Source organism: Nelusetta ayraudi, unplaced genomic scaffold (assembly GCF_046127955.1).
Source record: "Nelusetta ayraudi isolate G7.1 ecotype Tasmania unplaced genomic scaffold, CSIRO-AGI_Nayr_v1 ptg000016l, whole genome shotgun sequence".
NCBI lineage: Eukaryota > Metazoa > Chordata > Actinopteri > Tetraodontiformes > Monacanthidae > Nelusetta > Nelusetta ayraudi.
The window spans coordinates 4,836,499-4,853,665 of record NW_027466066.1 but is presented as its reverse complement, the minus strand read 5'-3'; the positions used below and the strand labels follow the sequence as shown (position 1 = coordinate 4,853,665).

Genomic DNA, 17,167 nt, shown 5'->3' with positions numbered 1-17,167 from the left:
GGGGTCAAAAGTCAACTTTGTCCTAGAGACATGGGGCCACTTGCAGGTACATCGGGATCCCTCAAGACACAGCCACGTCAAATTTGGGGCTTCTAGCCCATGAGGAACCCCAAAACCCTAATTCCAGCAGTAACCCTAACCCTAACCCTAATTCCAGCCTTATCGCTAACCCTAATGCCATGCAAGTCTATGGGGTCAAAAATCAACTTTGTCCTAGAGACATGGGGCCACTTGCAGGTTCATCGGGATCCCTCAGGACACAGCCACGTCAAATTTGGGGCTTCTAGCCCATGAGGAACCCCAAAATCCTAACACCAATTCCAGCAGTAACCCTAACCCTAACCCTAATTCCAACCTTATCGCTAACCCTAATGCCATGCAAGTCTATGGGGTCAAAAGTCAACTTTGTCCTAGAGACACGGGGCCACTTGCAGGATCATCGGGATCCCTCAAGACACAGCCACGTCAAATTTGGGGCTTCTAGCCCATGAGGAACCCCAAAATCCTAACACCAATTCCAGCAGTAACCCTAACCCTAACCCTAATTCCAACCTTATCGCTAACCCTAATGCCATGCAAGTCTATGGGGTCAAAAATCAACTTTGTCCTAGAGACATGGGGCCACTTGCAGGTACATCGGGATCCCTCAAGACACAGCCACGTCAAATTTGGGGCTTCTAGCCCATGAGGAACCCCAAAATCCTAACACCAATTCCAGCAGTAACCCTAACCCTAACCCTAATTCCAACCTTATCGCTAACCCTAATGCCATGCAAGTCTATGGGGTCAAAAGTCAACTTTGTCCTAGAGACACGGGGCCACTTGCAGGATCATCGGGATCCCTCAAGACACAGCCACGTCAAATTTGGGGCTTCTAGCCCATGAGGAACCCCAAAACCCTAATTCCAGCAGTAACCCTAACCCTAACCCTAATTCCAGCCTTATCGCTAACCCTAATGCCATGCAAGTCTATGGGGTCAAAAATCAACTTTGTCCTAGAGACACGGGGCCACTTGCAGGTTCATCAGGATCCCTCAAGACACAGCCACGTCAAATTTGGGGCTTCTAGCCCATGAGGAACCCCAAAACCCTAATTCCAGCAGTAACCCTAACTCTAACCCTAATTCCAGCCTTATCGCTAACCCTAATGCCATGCAAGTCTATGGGGTCAAAAATCAACTTTGTCCTAGAGACACGGGGCCACTTGCAGGTTCATCGGGATCCCTCAAGACACAGCCACGTCAAATTTGGGGCTTCTAGCCCATGAGGAACCACGAAACCCTAATTCCAGCAGTAACCCTAACCCTAACCCTAATTCCAGCCTTATCGCTAACCCTAATGCCATGCAAGTCTATGGGGTCAAAAATCAACTTTGTCCTAGAGACATGGGACCACTTGCAGGTTCATTGGGATCCCTCAAGACACAGCCACGTCAAATTTGGGGCTTCTAGCCCCCAAACTTTCTCCCTCCAAGGTGGGGCGTGACAGAGAAAGTTTGAGAACCACTACTCTACACGATGCAAGACCCAATGCGCCAGACCAGAGGGCGCCATTCCAGGTGCGGACCTGTAAAGTAATGGAGCAGACAGAAGAAGTCGAAAACAGCAGTCCCTGAACTGAGGAGGAAACTCATTGGCTCATCAGTCAGTGGGGAGATAGCTGCATTCAAGCCAAGCTCTGCTTGGAGCTGTGCATTTACTTTTCCCCATAGCACCTCTGTTAACAAATTTAGACTTCATCCGACTTCAAATTTAGACGTCATTACAGTGGGAAGGTGTGAAAGTAAAGAGACCACAAGGAAAAAGGGGGAAAACTGTAAGAAAATAGTATTTATTTGATGCAAATAGTGCTACATCAACATAAACTGTCATGATGAGTCTACGCAACACACACACACACACACACACACACACACACACACACACACACACACACACACACACACACACACACACACACACACACACACACACACACACACACACACACACACACACACACACACTTTCGCTCAGCCTTTCAAGGTCAAATCTTGAGTGGCAACATTCGGGAAAGGTGGTAACAGCAGAGGAGGAAGAATTCCACTTCCTGACGGAGGCAAAGAGGAACATGCAAGGCCGTGACGGGCTCAGTCTGTGTCGCAGTGCGCAGAAATGAAACCAGTTCAGTTCAAGTAAATTGATTTTGAGAAATATCTGATGAAAAAAAGGGAGAAGAAAAAAAAACGCGTGAGCGCTGGGAAGATTCCCACGGAGCAAAAAACGGAGCAGATCTATTTCCAGGTGAGCGGAGCTGCTCTGCAGAAGACCTGCTCTCACCGGGAACGTCCACTCCTCGTTCTTCATGATTAGTGGCTCGCACGCAGTTGTGCGCACATACACAAAAACACACTCGCTCGCATACACGGACAAACACCCTTTTGGTTGCTACAACTCAAACAAACACTTTGGCCTTGACATGGGAGAAGTTCCGGTTCACTGCAGGCCAACACTGATTTTCCTTGGACTTTTCTCCAAGTTCTTTTTTTTTTTTTCATTTTGTCCACTCATAGTCCGTTCCTGATCCACACAGAAGAGTGATAACTCTTCATGTCAACCCAGGAAGCACCTCCAGACTTACAGCTTATTAAATTAATTGACCACTTTGACCTTGTCCTTTACTTCCCTCTGAAGTAACACATCTCACAGTCTCCGGATGGATTCCTCCATCATACAATCACAGTCTGAATCTCCAGCTCTTCTGGCGAGGTGATAACGTACTCCTGCTGCTGCTCCTGCTGCTGCTGCTCCTGCTGCTGCTCCTGCTCCTGCTCCTGCTGCTGCACCAACTGCGTCCCCGCCTGCCCCTCCTCCTCCCCCTCCTCCGCCGCCTCCTCCTCCACCGCCTCCTCCTCCACCGCCTCCTCCTCTTCCGCCGCTGCCGCGGTCACCACGGTGACGGTTGCGTCCGAGGTGTCCACGTGGCCAGCGGAGGCCAGCAGCGTGCCGTCGCTGATGGCCGAGGCCAGCGTGATGGCCACCTGCTCCGTCAGGCTCTCCGGCGTGGCGATGGTGATGGTGTCGCCGCAGTCCGACACCGACGGGCCCTCCTCGCCCGTCATGTTGCGCACGATGAACTGGCGGCTGCCGGCACCGCCCTGCGACTGGCTGACGAGCCGCTGCACCACTTTCATGATGTGGTTCCCCATCTGGTGGAAAGATGTTCGATATGGGGTGGGGGGACAGAGAAAGACTCCAGTTGGTGTTGATTATAAAAATATTCCAGTTCCAATAAGAGACTATAACCATTTAACATTATCTAAAAAAAAAAGTGGCTGAAAAGAAACCAGATCTGTCAGCACTCATTTTATTTTAAATTTAAGCTTTTATGTATCTTTTCAGTCTTCTTTGTGTCAGTTGTCCAATTCTTCTATGATATTGTTTTGACCATTGTTTTTTTTTGTATTTGTCAATGTAATGTTATTTCTTCTGACCTGCCAGGGACTGCAGATGGAAAGTAGCCTTTGGCTAATTCTGGCATATTTACATTTACATGTTCATTAATAGGCAGTCCCTTTTTAAATAAATAAATAAATAAATAAATAAATAAATAAATACAGAAAGACAGAAAGAAAGAAAGAAAGAAAGAAAGAAAGACAGAAAGAAAGAAAGATATGCTCTTCTATGCAGTAACTGTAATTATAGTTAATTGAAGGAAAATTAAGAAATTAAGTTAAAAGTTAAATTATTTCTTATTTCTTTAATATTTCAAAATTGATGCTATTAAATACTAATTGTGTTTAATGATCAGTGTTTTACCATCATGCTTATGATTCTTCCAGCCCTACTGTGAGCACTGACCTCGTTCTGGCCATCCTGAATCAGTGTGACTCCTTGCTCCTGCGCGTCCTCCTGTGTTTCCGTCTACGGGGGAAAAAAACAAAGATACCAAAACAAATCAGTTTAAAGTTGGTTGCATCAAGACGGTCACAGCACAATTAATTCAAATATTTACTCAGTCATTTTTTCCCCCTTCTCCTTCTATTCGGCATCTTCATATTGGCTCAGTTGTTGTTTAAGGGGCTACCTCGCAGCTGCTATTTTCAACTTGGCAGTGTCTTGCCGCTAAAAATAAAAACTGCACAGTGACGCCTGAATGTGGGACTTTTATCTCTGAAGACGTTTGTTTGAGTTACTTTGTTTTTTCAAAGAGAGCCTTGTGTCAGGCTGAAATCGCTTCAGTTCAGTGTTTTCTCTTCATTTAGACGACAACTGAATACATGCATTTTTTAAAAAAATATTTATACATCACATTTGTGGCCGTTTCGGAGAACGAGTTCAGCAAAAGTGCAACAGTCCAGTTGTGCAGCTCCTGATCCATTAAATGATGGACTGTTACATCCGCTCAGCGTGTGATTACTCCTGTACTGCATTTTATGAGTTGCATTCAGACTTCTTTGTGTGTGCATGCACACACTGTTGCACCATTCCACGTTGGATTAAACTGATGTAGCACTATTTGCATCAAATAAATCTTATTTTCTTACAGCTGGTTTCTTTTTCACTTAATGCAAGCGTAATCCCAAAACAGATTAAGAATAAAAATGTTTTTAACCTTAGAAACATGAGGAAAAAAATGGACTCTTGCCATTAAGGGTCAGAAATTACTGCCAAATCAGTTTTTTGGAATACGAAGACATCGCAAACAATCCATTGTCTTGCAACCATAGAACTTCCTGTCTCTATGGTAACTGGCAGACAGATACTCCTGTGGATGTGATTCTCTCCCTCCCCCCCACTCTACTACCCCAAAAAAACCTTGACAGCTGACAACGCCACGCGGCGGCTCACCTTGATGATGTACTCTTGTGTGTCGGCCACCACGGACGAGAACTCCACCAGGACGGCGTGCGGATCCTCCGAGATGATGGCCGCTGTGGCGAGGCTGTCGGCCGACTCCTGTTCTTCTGTTGTGGCCGCTTCCTGCGGACCCGTTTCTTCCCTCTGGCAGCCTCCTAGTGGAGAACAGCAGTTAGAATTCACTTCAATTCTTTTTTTGTTCCTACAGAGCTGGGCAATTTTCAACAAAAATAAAATCTAGATTTTTTTTTCCTCTGAAAACATTTCGATTTTTTATTTTTTTTTTGGTAAAACTACAAAAGACAATCGAAAAAATTATTTAAAATATTTTATCTTTATTTTGACAGAAAAATAGCTGCTGGTGGTGTTCTAGCCCCCCTTTTTGACCTAGTGTACAGCAGCCCCGCAACGCAACAATACTGCTCCCAGTCTGGCTTGTGGTTTTTTGTGAGGTGTTGGCATAAGTTAGTCATGTTGCCGTCTTCAGTGGATGCCGCCTTCAGGCATACTTCACAGCAGGGAGTGATTTGCTCTTGATCCGAAACAGCGACGCCGTACCAATTCCACACGACTGACCTGCTTTTTTTGCCCCTTTTTTAGCAACAAAAATTTCTCACTTGATTTAGCAAACGCCGACATGCTGACAGAGGGGTGTGGGTTGTCGCAGCTTCTCAAGGGGGGAGGAGGGCTACGGTAGCCTAGCCGGCACACAGCCCGGAAGCATGCGAGAGGAAAATCAATACTCCGATTTTGCTTCTTTTTTTTAACATTGCCTTGACTAAAAAAAAAAAAAAATCAGATTTCGATTTAAAAATCGATTAATCGCACAGCCCTCCTACAACGGCTCCATTTGAAACAGGGCACTGACCTTTAGCGCGCATGTGCCGGTTGAGAGTCCCGTGCTCGGCGAAGCCGCGGTTGCACTTTGGGCACTTGAAAGGCTTTTCTCCGGTGTGGTGGCGGATGTGTCGCACCAAGGAGCCTTTCTCGCGGAAGCCTCGCAAGCAGTACTGACAGACATACGGCTTCTCGTCGCCGTGGGTCCTCTGATGCACCTGCAAGGCATTCTGAGGAGACAGGAAAGCACGGGTTTATTAGGCTTGCACAGAAACTCAGGCAAATTCAAGTACTTGCCGTCTTCAAGATCACCTTGGTCTTGTAGCCCTTGCTACACCTGGAGCAGTGGTAGGGCCTCTCGTCCGAGTGCGCCCTCATGTGCTCGCGAACGTGCCCGATGGTTTTGTACAGCTTGCCGCACTCGCCGCACTTGTACCTCCTCTCACTGACGTGGATTTCCATGTGCTTCTTCAGCAGGTAGCCAGTCAGAAACTCCTTCTGGCACAGGGTGCACTTGAAGGGCTTGTAGCCTGCGGAGGGAGAAGACATGGCAAACTGTAAATCATTCAGTGACAGGGAGCTGAGCATAATTTCAAGAACAGCTTACAACATCAACATTGGACAAAAAACATAATTAGGTATAGTAAAAAAAAAATGATGTTGTGATGTCATAATTAACCAACCTAAATGGCCTTTGACGTGAAAGCGGAAGTAGTTGAGTCCTTTGAAGGAGCGATTGCAGTGTGGACACGTGTGCATTTTTGAAGAGGTCCGACCATCTATTTCCTGCAAAGACATGAGAAGAGGAATAAATGTGAATCATCAGTGCACAAAAAAATAGCAGAATAACATTGGAGACGTGCTAATAACAAGCACAGCGCAATCTATAGCCGCTAATGAGGAGGAGAAAATCGATTCCAGATATTATGCCAACAGAAAAGTGAACTGGTTTGAAAGATTTGGCAAACAACACAGAGGATGGGAAAGTTAGAAGAAAAGGCACGTCGCGAAAAAGTCGTCCTGACCTCCGTCTCCATCTCCACCTCCAAAAGCTCCTCTTTCACATGGATCTCAGTGAAGCCCTCGTCAGCCTGCGGACAGTCGGAATCCCCTCTGTCCGTGTCCTCGGCCGACTGCGAGCTCTCCTCGACGATGGCCTCTTCCCTTCCCAGGGCGATGCCAGAGTTAATGATGGCCTGGCAGATGAGACTGTCTCCTGCTGCGGCTGCAGCGGCGAGGGCCTCCGCCTGGGCCTGCTCCACCACCACCTGGGTTGAAACGTGTGGGGAAAGATGTGAGCAAAACACAGACAGAAAGGGAAAAAGACATTAACTACCCGTGAAAAAATGTTTCATTAATTGCGACTAATTTCATTTGATCGATTGAATTCTTAATCGACAATTAATCGATGATTGATTAATTGTTAACATCCCTAGCAACTCACCTGCTGCTCCTGAGTCGTCCCATCCACTTCCATTGTAAAGTGGACCTGATGGAGGACCTCTTGGGAAACTGGCTCCACCACGCTGACCACGGCAGTCTGCGCCTCAACCACCTGCTCCTCCGGCTCGTCGTTCACAACCACCACCTCCTGCTGGGCTGCCGCCACCGCAGCAGCAGCAGCAGCCGCCTGATCTTCGACTCCTGGACACATTCAAGGAGACCTGTGAGCGACTGTCTCTTTTACTTACACATTCGTGCGAGACAGCATCTCCTGCCACAGGAACCTCACCTTTTTGTACCCCGTCTTTGCTGACCAAGATCTCCTTGTACTGAACAAAGCGGATCTTCTCTGTGCAGGGCGTGAGGGCCTTCAGGTGTCTGGTGAGGGCACCAGACTCTCTGAAAGACTGGCCACACAGGGAGCAGCGATACGGCCGCTCATCTGCAAGGAAACAAAAATAAAGAAAATCTTTCAAAACAGGACATTGACCTTTTTTTTTCTTAAAAAAAAACAAAAACATCTCGGATGCACTGTACCTGTATGGCGGCGATTGTGACGGATCAGCGAGCCTTTTGTCCTAAAGGACGTTCCGCACAGATCACAGGCGAAGCCCTTCAGGTCACTGTGAGTCCTTAGGTGAGTTCTGAGAATGTTGTTCTGTTTGGAGTGGTAACGAGTGTGTTAAGAGACATTTCTTTGACGCAGCACAGAGAACATTTACGAAGAGAGTGGAGAGGACGACTGACTGTTTTAAATGTCTTGTCACACATCGGGCAGACATAGCGTCCCTCTTCGTTGACTTTAAAGTCTTGCTTTTCGCCAACGGCGTCCTCTGCTGCCTTGGATGCCCTCGTTCTACTCGTCTGCTCGGCGGCTTCAAGTGAAGAGGTTTTTGTCCTCCGAGCTCGACCGACCTGAGCGCTGCATTTGTCTGAGAGAAAAGCAATTTTTGAAATTAATACATTGAATTGCAAGGTTGTTGTTGTTGTTTTTTTTTAAATCATTGACTGAGTGTCCTCGCTTAGTGAAAAAGTAGGGGGGGAAAGCACAATGCCAGCTGTACTTTAAACAGTTGCCACCCACCACTGGAGGCGTTCCGCGTTACATCCGAGGACGCAACTCCATTTTGGGGCACCTCTAACGATGAACTTCCGTTGACTGCAGTAACCTATGAACACATAGACAACAACCTCAGGTTCCTCAGTTCATGTAACGAAAAAGTAAACAGCAACTTTTTGCGCTTTGTGTTGTTATCTTTGCCTTTGTTACGGTGCACACCTCTTGGCTGGCTTCCGGCGAGCTCGCCTCCGCGCGTCTGCAGTTGTGCTGCAGCTTGTGCTGGATGAAAGCCTCCAGCGTGGAGAACTCGATCTGACATCGTCCGCATTTGTGCACATCTTCATCTAGCAGCACACAACAGGACATCACATAAATTCCGTCAAGCACCCGAGGCAACGCCGACGTAGTTCGGCCGATTCAAAGTTTTGGTAAACAGAGCCGACAAGCCACAGTGTGTCGCGGCGGCAGCCGCCGAGCTAATGTCGCTGCTAACCAGCAGCTAGCGACTTATTATGATGAGAAGTGAGCTAGGCCCAAGCACAATATACACAACATGTTTTTTTTTAGAGGTATTAAACTTTCAAGAGGCTGACCTTCGTCTCCCAGCGTAGTCTGAATGGTTATCGTGTGACTGCCGTCCTTCGTTTGTTCACTCCCTGTTTCTGCCGTATGATTATTTTCCACATTCATGTCGTTGGAATTCTGCGTCTCTGTCGCAACGCTGCTGCTGCAAGAAGAGAAAACATGGCGGATTTACGACCGTGTAGCCATAACAACAACAGGGCGCGTGCGTGTGTTTTCATTTACTTGTAAGTGGTGGTGGTGGGGGTGGGAGAATATTCTCCTTTCTTCTTTCCATGATCATAAATCTAGGTAAATTCATTTTCTAAATCACTTTGAGCTCACACGTGTTAAGTAAAAATAAATAATAAATTTAAAAAAATAAATAAACACAAAAAACACGCGGGGTATCGGGATAATAGAGCTCTATTTTAATAGGGTTTAAGATTATACATCACGGGATATTTATATTAATCAATTTAATAAATCTTACAAAAACTTTTAACCTGGGTCGCAGAGGGAAAGGGGCGCAATTTAAAAAAACAACAAATAATCATCATCACAAGGTGGCTTGTTCCATTTTTCCCTACTGCGAAGCTGCATGGTTTATATGTGTATGTATATAAATATGTATATTTATATATGTATATATATATACATTTTATAACACAGGGAGAAGCTTACTTACAAAAAAATAAAAAAAATAAAAAATATATGTTAATTTGGACAGTAACGTGGTTAATCGTGGCCAATGTGCGCGCGCGCTTTTTTCTTCTACTTCTTTTTTCAAAAGTGACTGACAGCTGAATCGGGAATTTTTTACAACACTAAAGCAAACAACGAACACTTTACGGCAGGCACCATGGCTTCTCTGTTCAGCGGTGTGCTGCAGTTGACAGACCTGGACGATTTCATCACCCCTTCACAGGTAACGAAACATTCATTACATGTCACAACAACATATTAGTAAACCACGAGAACGCGGTTATTGGTAAAGATCCTTATCGAAGAGCAGTGGTTAACGGAAACGTAGAACTGAATGTTTGGCGTTGTAATCATATGAACGGAGGTCCATGTTGTTTGTCAAGGAACAAAAAAAAGAAAAGAAAAAAGAGAGAGAACATTTTAACTTTGACGTCTGGCTTCACGACGAAGCGTCAGCCAACTATCGTAGCTGTTTAATGTCATCCTGCTTGCATTTAATACATTTAATGTGTTGCGTAGTTAGCTTGCGGCTAGTGCTAATCGTGATGTAACTTGGCAAACTGTGATGAAACATTGGCGGCAGCGTGTGCGAGGTGATTTATTGAATGGAAGCTATCGAGGTGAATATCACTTTGTGAAGTTGTTAATTAAATTATTGTACATGTAAATGTTGTGTGGTTTCGTTTTGGCTCACATTTAAAGAAAAATGTCCACATTACCTTTTGCTAAAAGAAATGTGCCAAGTTGCAGTTGACAAACATACTGGAACACATTTCTTACTCACGTCTCATCTTTAAAATGACTGTACTTTTGGCTTACTGTATGCTTTTGTCTATTGTAGAGCAAACTGCTGTGTCATTCTTCTCAGCACTTAGTTTGTAGCCAGGCTTACATCAGCTACTTCCGTTCTGCAGGAGTGCGTCAAACCTGTCAAAATAGAGAAGAAACCAGGGAAGTCTTTGGCCAAGATTCAAATAGAGGACGACGGCACGTACATCCAAATCAACCAGGTGGATGTGAATATGTGTCATCAACCGTTTCATCTTTGAAGCATTTTTGCACTACTGTCTTACCCTCAGATTAACTAGATATCAAATACGGCTTCTAGGATGGTGGGAAAAAGAAGCTGGAGAAGACAAAGATCACACTTAACGACTGCCTGGCCTGCAGCGGCTGCATCACCTCGGCCGAGAGCGTCCTCATCACACAGCAGAGCCACGAGGAGCTCTTGAAAGTGTTGCAAAACAACACGGTATAACACACATGGATACTTGGACTGTTGCAGCCCTGAGTTGGGACAAAATACTCTTTTTGCCAATCCAATGGTTACTCTTTTCCAGGCCGGCAGTACTGAGAAGAAGGTCGTCATTGTGTCGGTGTCACCGCAGTCCAGAGCGTCTCTGGCGGCGCGCTATGACCTCACCAGCACAGACGCAGGCAGGAGGCTCACAGCTTTCTTCAAAGGCCTCGGTGAGCGCAAAGTGTAGAGTTCTATCTGTGTATAACTGTTATATATAGATATATCAGTCACTGTACTGTTTGAATTGTGGCAGGGGTCCATCACGTTTTCGACACAAGCTTCAGTCGGACATTCAGCCTATTGGAGAGTCAAAGAGAGTTTGTGGAGCGGTTCCAGAGGAAGGAGCAAGAGAAAGAATGTATGCCCATGATGACGTCAGCCTGTCCAGGTGATCCAACAGTACAACACCTTCTGACAGCTTTCCAAAGGCCGTTGTCTCAGTAGAGAACACAAGAGAAATCATGAGAAAAAGATGAAATTACCATTGAAATATGTTCTCCCAAAATTATGAATTTCCTCCTTGCCAGTATATCAATGGAAGATGGAAGATCGCTTTTTTTTCACAAGCACAATGTTTTGATATTTCAGGGTGGATTTGCTACGCAGAGAAGACACACGGGGAGTTTATTCTACCTTACATTAGCACAACTCGCTCCCCTCAGCAGATGATGGGCTCCCTGGTCAAAGGCTACTTTGCTGAACAGCAGGTATGAAAACATGTGTAAGGTTGCCCCCTAATGGAGAATAAAGATATTACACCGTTTTAGTTCGTTATCTGTTTACTTAAATTCCCCCTGCAGCTTCATGACGTGTTCTTTTATTGTCATTCGGACTTAGAGGGTCTTTTTTATGTTCAAGACTTGATGCCTTTCATTGTCATTTGTGAGTTCCATTATATTGTACATGTTGCTAGGGGCTCAGTCCACAGCAGATCTATCACGTGGCGGTGATGCCATGCTTTGACAAGAAGCTTGAGGCCTCAAGGTCAGACTTCTACATGGACAAAGCTGAAACCCGGGAGGTGGACTGTGTCATTACCTCTGGTACCGTTGCTTACCTTTATTTTGAAGTTTGTGAAAGGAAGTGTTTGGCATACTCTCATTTATACCTCTCACCGCTGCTTACAGGAGAGGTTCAGAGAATGCTTGAGGAGAAGAACGTGTCTCTGGGCAACGTGGAACCAGCGCCACTTGATGCATTGTGAGCTCTGCAGCTCTCTTTTCTCTCGTGCTGTGTTAATCAAGGTAAACTGAAACAAATTCATGACTTCATTTGTATGCACATGCTGGAGCAGGTTTAGCAGCGTGTGCGGGGACGAGTTCCTGAGCCACTCTGGGAGCGGGTCAGGGGGTTACCTGCATCATGTGTTCAGCTACGCTGCCAAGCAGCTGTTTGGCGAGGACGTGAAGGAGCTCACATACAAGACCCTCAAGTGAGTCTGTGTCGCTTGTTTGCAGAAGCTGGACTGACAGTGGGCACTGTCTAGTTCGGGATCATCAAGTGTCAAGAAGATGGTTTAGTTGTTTTTTTTTTTTTTTTTAAGTAAAATCTTTCATCAAATTATTTCTGCCTCAGGAATAAAGACTTCCAGGAAGTGACTCTTGAGAAGGACGGTCAGGTCTTGCTGTGCTTCGCGTCCACATACGGCTTTCGCAACATTCAGAACCTGGTGCAAAAGCTCAAGAGGGGAAAGTCGCCTTATCACTTTGTGGAAGTCATGGCCTGCCCTTCAGGTAAAGTGAAGCATTCGCCCTAAAGTAGTTTTTGTCTCTTGTGGGTTTCCAAATATAGTATTAAGGGGAATTTATAAACCGAGAGTCTCTTTTGCAGTATTGCGCTGCATTAATTGCACTTCAGCAGAAGCTAAGATAGTAATGTTTGATGCCTGTAACTCACTCACAGCTTTCTCCGTCTCACCTCTCTGTTTGCAGGCTGTCTAAATGGTGGTGGCCAGGTGAAGGCCTCACCTGGCCAGGATCCGAAGGAGCTCCTCCGGAAGGTGGAGGAGCTCTACAAGGCGGAGCGCACCCTGCTGCCGGAGGATGACACTCGCGTGGCGGAGCTCTACCAAGCCTGGCTGCACAGCGTGGGGGAAGAGAAGGCCAAAGAGATGCTGCACACGCACTATCACACTGTGGAGAAGATGACAAATGGCCTCGCCATGAAGTGGTGAGCAACGCCTCTGTTACCACTGACTGGCTACTTGCACTAAATGCCCAAATATAAAACCGTCCAATAGCACGTCAGTGCTTCTGTCTCGGCTCAGGGTGAACTGAGCCCTATGAACACAGCTTTATTGTGTGCCAACATTATTTACTACGATTTCAAGGGAGGACGCCCAGCACACAAAACGCTGCTACGTTCTTCTTCACACCAGCGATTGCATCCTAGGTTTGGATAGAAATTCATCACTGTGTTGCACCAATTTTTATCAACAATGTGAGTTGAATGAACACAAATGTAATCATTCCTAGTTTATTTAAACTGTACAACTACTGGAGCTATATATGTACAGAAATAAAGGCATTATTTAACTATGACTGGATAGTCTCTGCTTTTCTATGGAAAAAAAAGAGCTCTGAATGCAATGTGGTTCCGTACTTTTCAACTTTAAAAAGAATGGAAAAATATGTCCAACAGGTAATTGATACAGACTGATATTTTATTTACTCCATGTGCAGTAAAAGCTCCCGCGAAGCAAGGATGTAAACATCTGAGGTGCGAAGCAGCAGTCACCTTCATACTTACAGACACTGCAGGTTTAATAACCATAAAATCCTCGGTCTTCTCCAAACAATTGTGAATAAGGTGTCGTCGGTTAAAGAGAAAAGTGCATCTGGACTACAACAAGGCAGCGCAAAAGTAAAATATACTTTGTGTTCACACTATCTTGGTGACGTTAAAATCAGCGCGAGCTGTTGAACTTAGTTTTTCCTCCAGCAACCAGTGTGGAGACAGCAGCTGTTAGTCTGACTAAAAATTCACTTTCTGTGCATGAATGCACAACATGCCAGCTCTCAAATAATGAATGGCTATCACAACACAGTGGCCATGTGACTTGACTGCCCAACAGCCAAGTCTGGCGTCCTGCCGCAGTCATTGGGTCCTCATCCATGAAGTGGTGGGTGCGCTGCGTTCTTGACACTGGACCTCAGGGTCTGAAGAGTCCCCACTCCAAAGCCAACATGGCGTGTGGAGGAAGTCTCTCCTTGGGCTTCTTGAATTTGTCCTTCTCCCTGCGCAGGGCCCTCAGCACCTCCACTGGGTCTGTTTTCCCCGTGAACTTTTTCACTCCTTCCTCCCTGAAGTGAGGGAGGAGGATTCAGGGTGAAGGCTAAAAAACAATGGCAGAAAATACATCAAACGGTGGTGGGGGGGAAAGGGAACTTACGAGAGGCGAAGAAAGGGGTTGTACTCAAACTCGTCCATCAGCGTCGACGGCACTGTGGGTTTGTCGTCGTCATCCCTGGCCTAAAGATGCAAACATTGTCAGGCAACTCAGCAAAAAAAAAAATTGGAGTCATTCAAAATATTCTTCTAGTGTTTCGCTCACCCTGGCCCAGCTCAGCATCTCTTTCACCTTTTCATTCTCTGGCTCCACCAGCATGGCAAACTTCAGGTTCTTGATGGTGTACTCGTGACCACAGAACACCTTCTGCATACAAACAAAAGCATTGATGATGATAGTAGTAGTAGTAATAATAATTGCAGCTTGTATATGAGGCCACTAGTTTGTAATTTCAGAACATATGTTTTTACTCCTTATCACAGTGTTTCTCAAAGTGGGTGGCGCGCCCCCCTGGTGGACGAAGAGTCACGTCTGGGGGCGGCGCGAAACACCAGGCGGGAGGGAGATGAGGCGCCCGGGTGAAACTAATGTTTTCACGTCTGAACTTTTTCCACGGCGGAACAATTAACAAAAAGTGTTAAGTAGGTTGTAGCTAAGAAAAATGAAAATTTTTCCTCCTCCAAGGTGGGGCGTGACAGAGAAAGTTTGAGAACCACTGCTCTAATGCCATGCAAGTCTATGGGGTCAAAAGTCAACTTTGTCCTAGAGACATGGGGCCACTTGCAGGTTCATGGGGATCCCTCAACACACAGCCACGCCAAATTTGGGGCTTCTAGCCCATGAGGAACCCCGAAACCCTAACCCTAATTCCAGCAGTAACCCTAACCCTAACCCTAATTCCAGCCTTATCGCTAACCCTAATGCCATGCAAGTCTATGGGGTCAAAAGTCAACTTTGTCCTAGAGACATGGGACCACTTGCAGGTTCATCGGGATCCCTCAAGACACAGCCACGTCAAATTTGGGGCTTCTAGCCCATGAGGAACCCCGAAACCCTAACCCTAATTCCAGCAGTAACCCTAACCCTAACCCTAATTCCAGCCTTATCGCTAACCCTAATGCCATGCAAGTCTATGGGGTCAAAAGTCAACTTTGTCCTAGAGACATGGGACCACTTGCAGGTTCATTGGGATCCCTCAAGACACAGCCACGTCAAATTTGGAGTCTGGGGGGCATGAAAAATTTTCTTCCTCCAAGGTGGGGTGCGACAGAGAAAGTTTGAGAACCACTGCCTTATCACCAGCAGAATGGTCTGAATTCCACGATCAGGTTTATCAGATATTGGCCGTTTAGCACCATCTAGTGGACAAATGCTAAGCCTGGCTACATCAGGGCTATCGGCCCACATCAGTATTATTTTTGATTTGAAAAAGTTAACCCTGGCTTTCAGTCTTTTTTTAATCGCTTCTTCATATTCCATAAAATAAGTGTCTGTCTTTTGTTATCATTTTTCTCTACCAATAGTTTAAAAGGTTTGAAGATGTCCAAAAATATGCAAGCACGAAATTACTCCATCTATCCATCCATTGTACATCTTGCAGGCTATGTAAAATAACCTGGTGAGTTGGATTTGGCCTGCAGGACACTACATATAATAATTACAATAGTGTCCTTAATTAATGCAGTAAAAATGCCTTTCAAATGAAAAAGTATCACAACCCAATATCAACATTTCGCTCCACTAACCGTGTCTTGAGGTAGGCAGCCCAGCACCTTGGTGAGGTTGTGGTACATCTGCTCTGCTGTACCCTCCAGGAAACGGCCACATCCACCAATAAACAATGTGTCACCTGCCGACCAAAACAAGGGACAAAAGCGTGGAAGTGATTAATAATCTACATCCGAACGCAATGAGAGCGATCTGCTGAAAAGTCTCAGGCGGCTCCAACTGTCAGTCTGCATGCTGACCTGTGAACACAGCCGGGGCATCTGCGCACTCGTCCTCCCACACAAAGTAGCACATGTGACCAGAAGTATGGCAGGGCGTGAAGAGGCATCTCACGTTGATGGAATTGAACTGCACACGTGAAAAGAATTGTAGCAACATTTGGCCTGATGAAATTTAAACCCCTAGCAGGGCATTATAAATAGAGGTCCCACTATCCTCATCTGTTTTGCCAATAAACTGAAACACTTTTTGTGCACAAGTACTTTGTCCTTGAGGACCTCAGGGACACTTTTGCCGCAGACGTTTCTCTCTCGCACCTTGAGTTCCTGTTCACTGGCGACTTTATCCGTCAGGCCCCCAATCCGATCGTCTCCCCCGTACACCCTCAGCCCAGGAACCTCCTTAACCAGAGCTTCATTCCCCCGAGCGTGGTCCCTGATCAGAAGAGGGAAACAGGGGAAACACACATTTGTTCCCTGCAGCAGAGATTTGAGTGTTGGGTGTTCTGATCTGCATTATGGTGGTCTCACCAGTGATGGTGTGTGGTGAGTACAGCCGTCAGAGACACGCCCTCTCTCTTCACGATTTCTAGCAGCTGAAATAAATGAAATAAAAAAATTAAAAAAATAAATAAAGAATTTGTGAACAATGGCAGGGTTTGAAAGGCTAAGTGCATGTTGCGAACAATTCTGCTCGAAGGTCAAGTGCCAGTCTCTCACCCGATGTGGCACTGCGGGATCCACAGCCAGCGCCTGTTTACTTTGCTCTTCGATCACCAGGTACATGTAGTTGTCCTCCAGGATGGAGATCACCTTTACCTTCATGGCACCCTCCTACGCATGCGCAGCACGGCGCACACTGGCTACAGGAAGAGTTAATAATAATGCACGACCGGTTGTCCTATCACTATTCACTATTTCTGCCGTGTTAAAGATTACCTGGCCGAAGCTTGAAACTGCGCACCGGAGTTATGACCGCGTACCAACTGCAAGCAGCTCTGTTCACGCACACCCACTATGAATCATTTTCTGGTTTTAAGGCGCAGCAGTCGATGGATACGCGCCAGGAAAATTATAGTTTAAATAGCTAGTTTTTTTTAACCACCCCAGTGTGGATGTGTCGCACTGGCAAGTAGTTTTCCATCACTACACTGACATTTATTGGGAGGCTGCAAACAGTCTAGTTAT

At 46.0% G+C, this 17,167-nt stretch overlaps 3 protein-coding genes across 3 annotated transcripts; 1 reads left to right on the top strand and 2 right to left on the bottom strand.

The window, feature by feature from the left end:
• Nucleotides 1-1,809: 1,809 nt before the first annotated feature.
• Nucleotides 1,810-8,930, bottom strand: e4f1 (E4F transcription factor 1). The gene is made up of 15 exons (XM_076024091.1): nt 8,772-8,930; nt 8,398-8,522; nt 8,203-8,287; nt 7,866-8,050; nt 7,656-7,776; nt 7,408-7,560; nt 7,120-7,319; nt 6,701-6,943; nt 6,359-6,461; nt 5,988-6,205; nt 5,707-5,905; nt 4,830-4,993; nt 3,840-3,902; nt 2,882-3,187; nt 1,810-2,782 (listed from the first exon to the last, which is right to left on the bottom strand). The coding sequence occupies exons 1-15, from the start codon at nt 8,866-8,868 to the stop codon at nt 2,708-2,710; spliced, it is 2,337 nt and encodes a 778-aa protein (XP_075880206.1). The 5' UTR covers nt 8,869-8,930; the 3' UTR covers nt 1,810-2,707.
• Nucleotides 8,931-9,514: 584 nt separating this feature from the next.
• Nucleotides 9,515-13,284, top strand: narfl (nuclear prelamin A recognition factor-like). The gene is made up of 11 exons (XM_076024058.1): nt 9,515-9,667; nt 10,359-10,454; nt 10,553-10,696; nt 10,785-10,914; nt 10,998-11,132; nt 11,333-11,451; nt 11,658-11,787; nt 11,872-11,944; nt 12,039-12,176; nt 12,320-12,477; nt 12,676-13,284. The coding sequence occupies exons 1-11, from the start codon at nt 9,602-9,604 to the stop codon at nt 12,915-12,917; spliced, it is 1,431 nt and encodes a 476-aa protein (XP_075880173.1). The 5' UTR covers nt 9,515-9,601; the 3' UTR covers nt 12,918-13,284.
• A 101-nt stretch (nt 13,285-13,385) lies between these two features.
• LOC142886849 (hydroxyacylglutathione hydrolase-like protein) lies at nt 13,386-17,127 on the bottom strand. The gene is made up of 9 exons (XM_076024084.1): nt 16,919-17,127; nt 16,700-16,842; nt 16,511-16,575; nt 16,298-16,415; nt 16,001-16,109; nt 15,779-15,882; nt 14,298-14,399; nt 14,136-14,215; nt 13,386-14,046 (listed from the first exon to the last, which is right to left on the bottom strand). Exons 2-9 carry the CDS (start codon nt 16,802-16,804, stop codon nt 13,896-13,898), a joined length of 834 nt encoding a protein of 277 aa, XP_075880199.1. The 5' UTR covers nt 16,805-16,842; nt 16,919-17,127; the 3' UTR covers nt 13,386-13,895.
• Between the last annotated feature and the right edge of the window lie 40 nt (nt 17,128-17,167).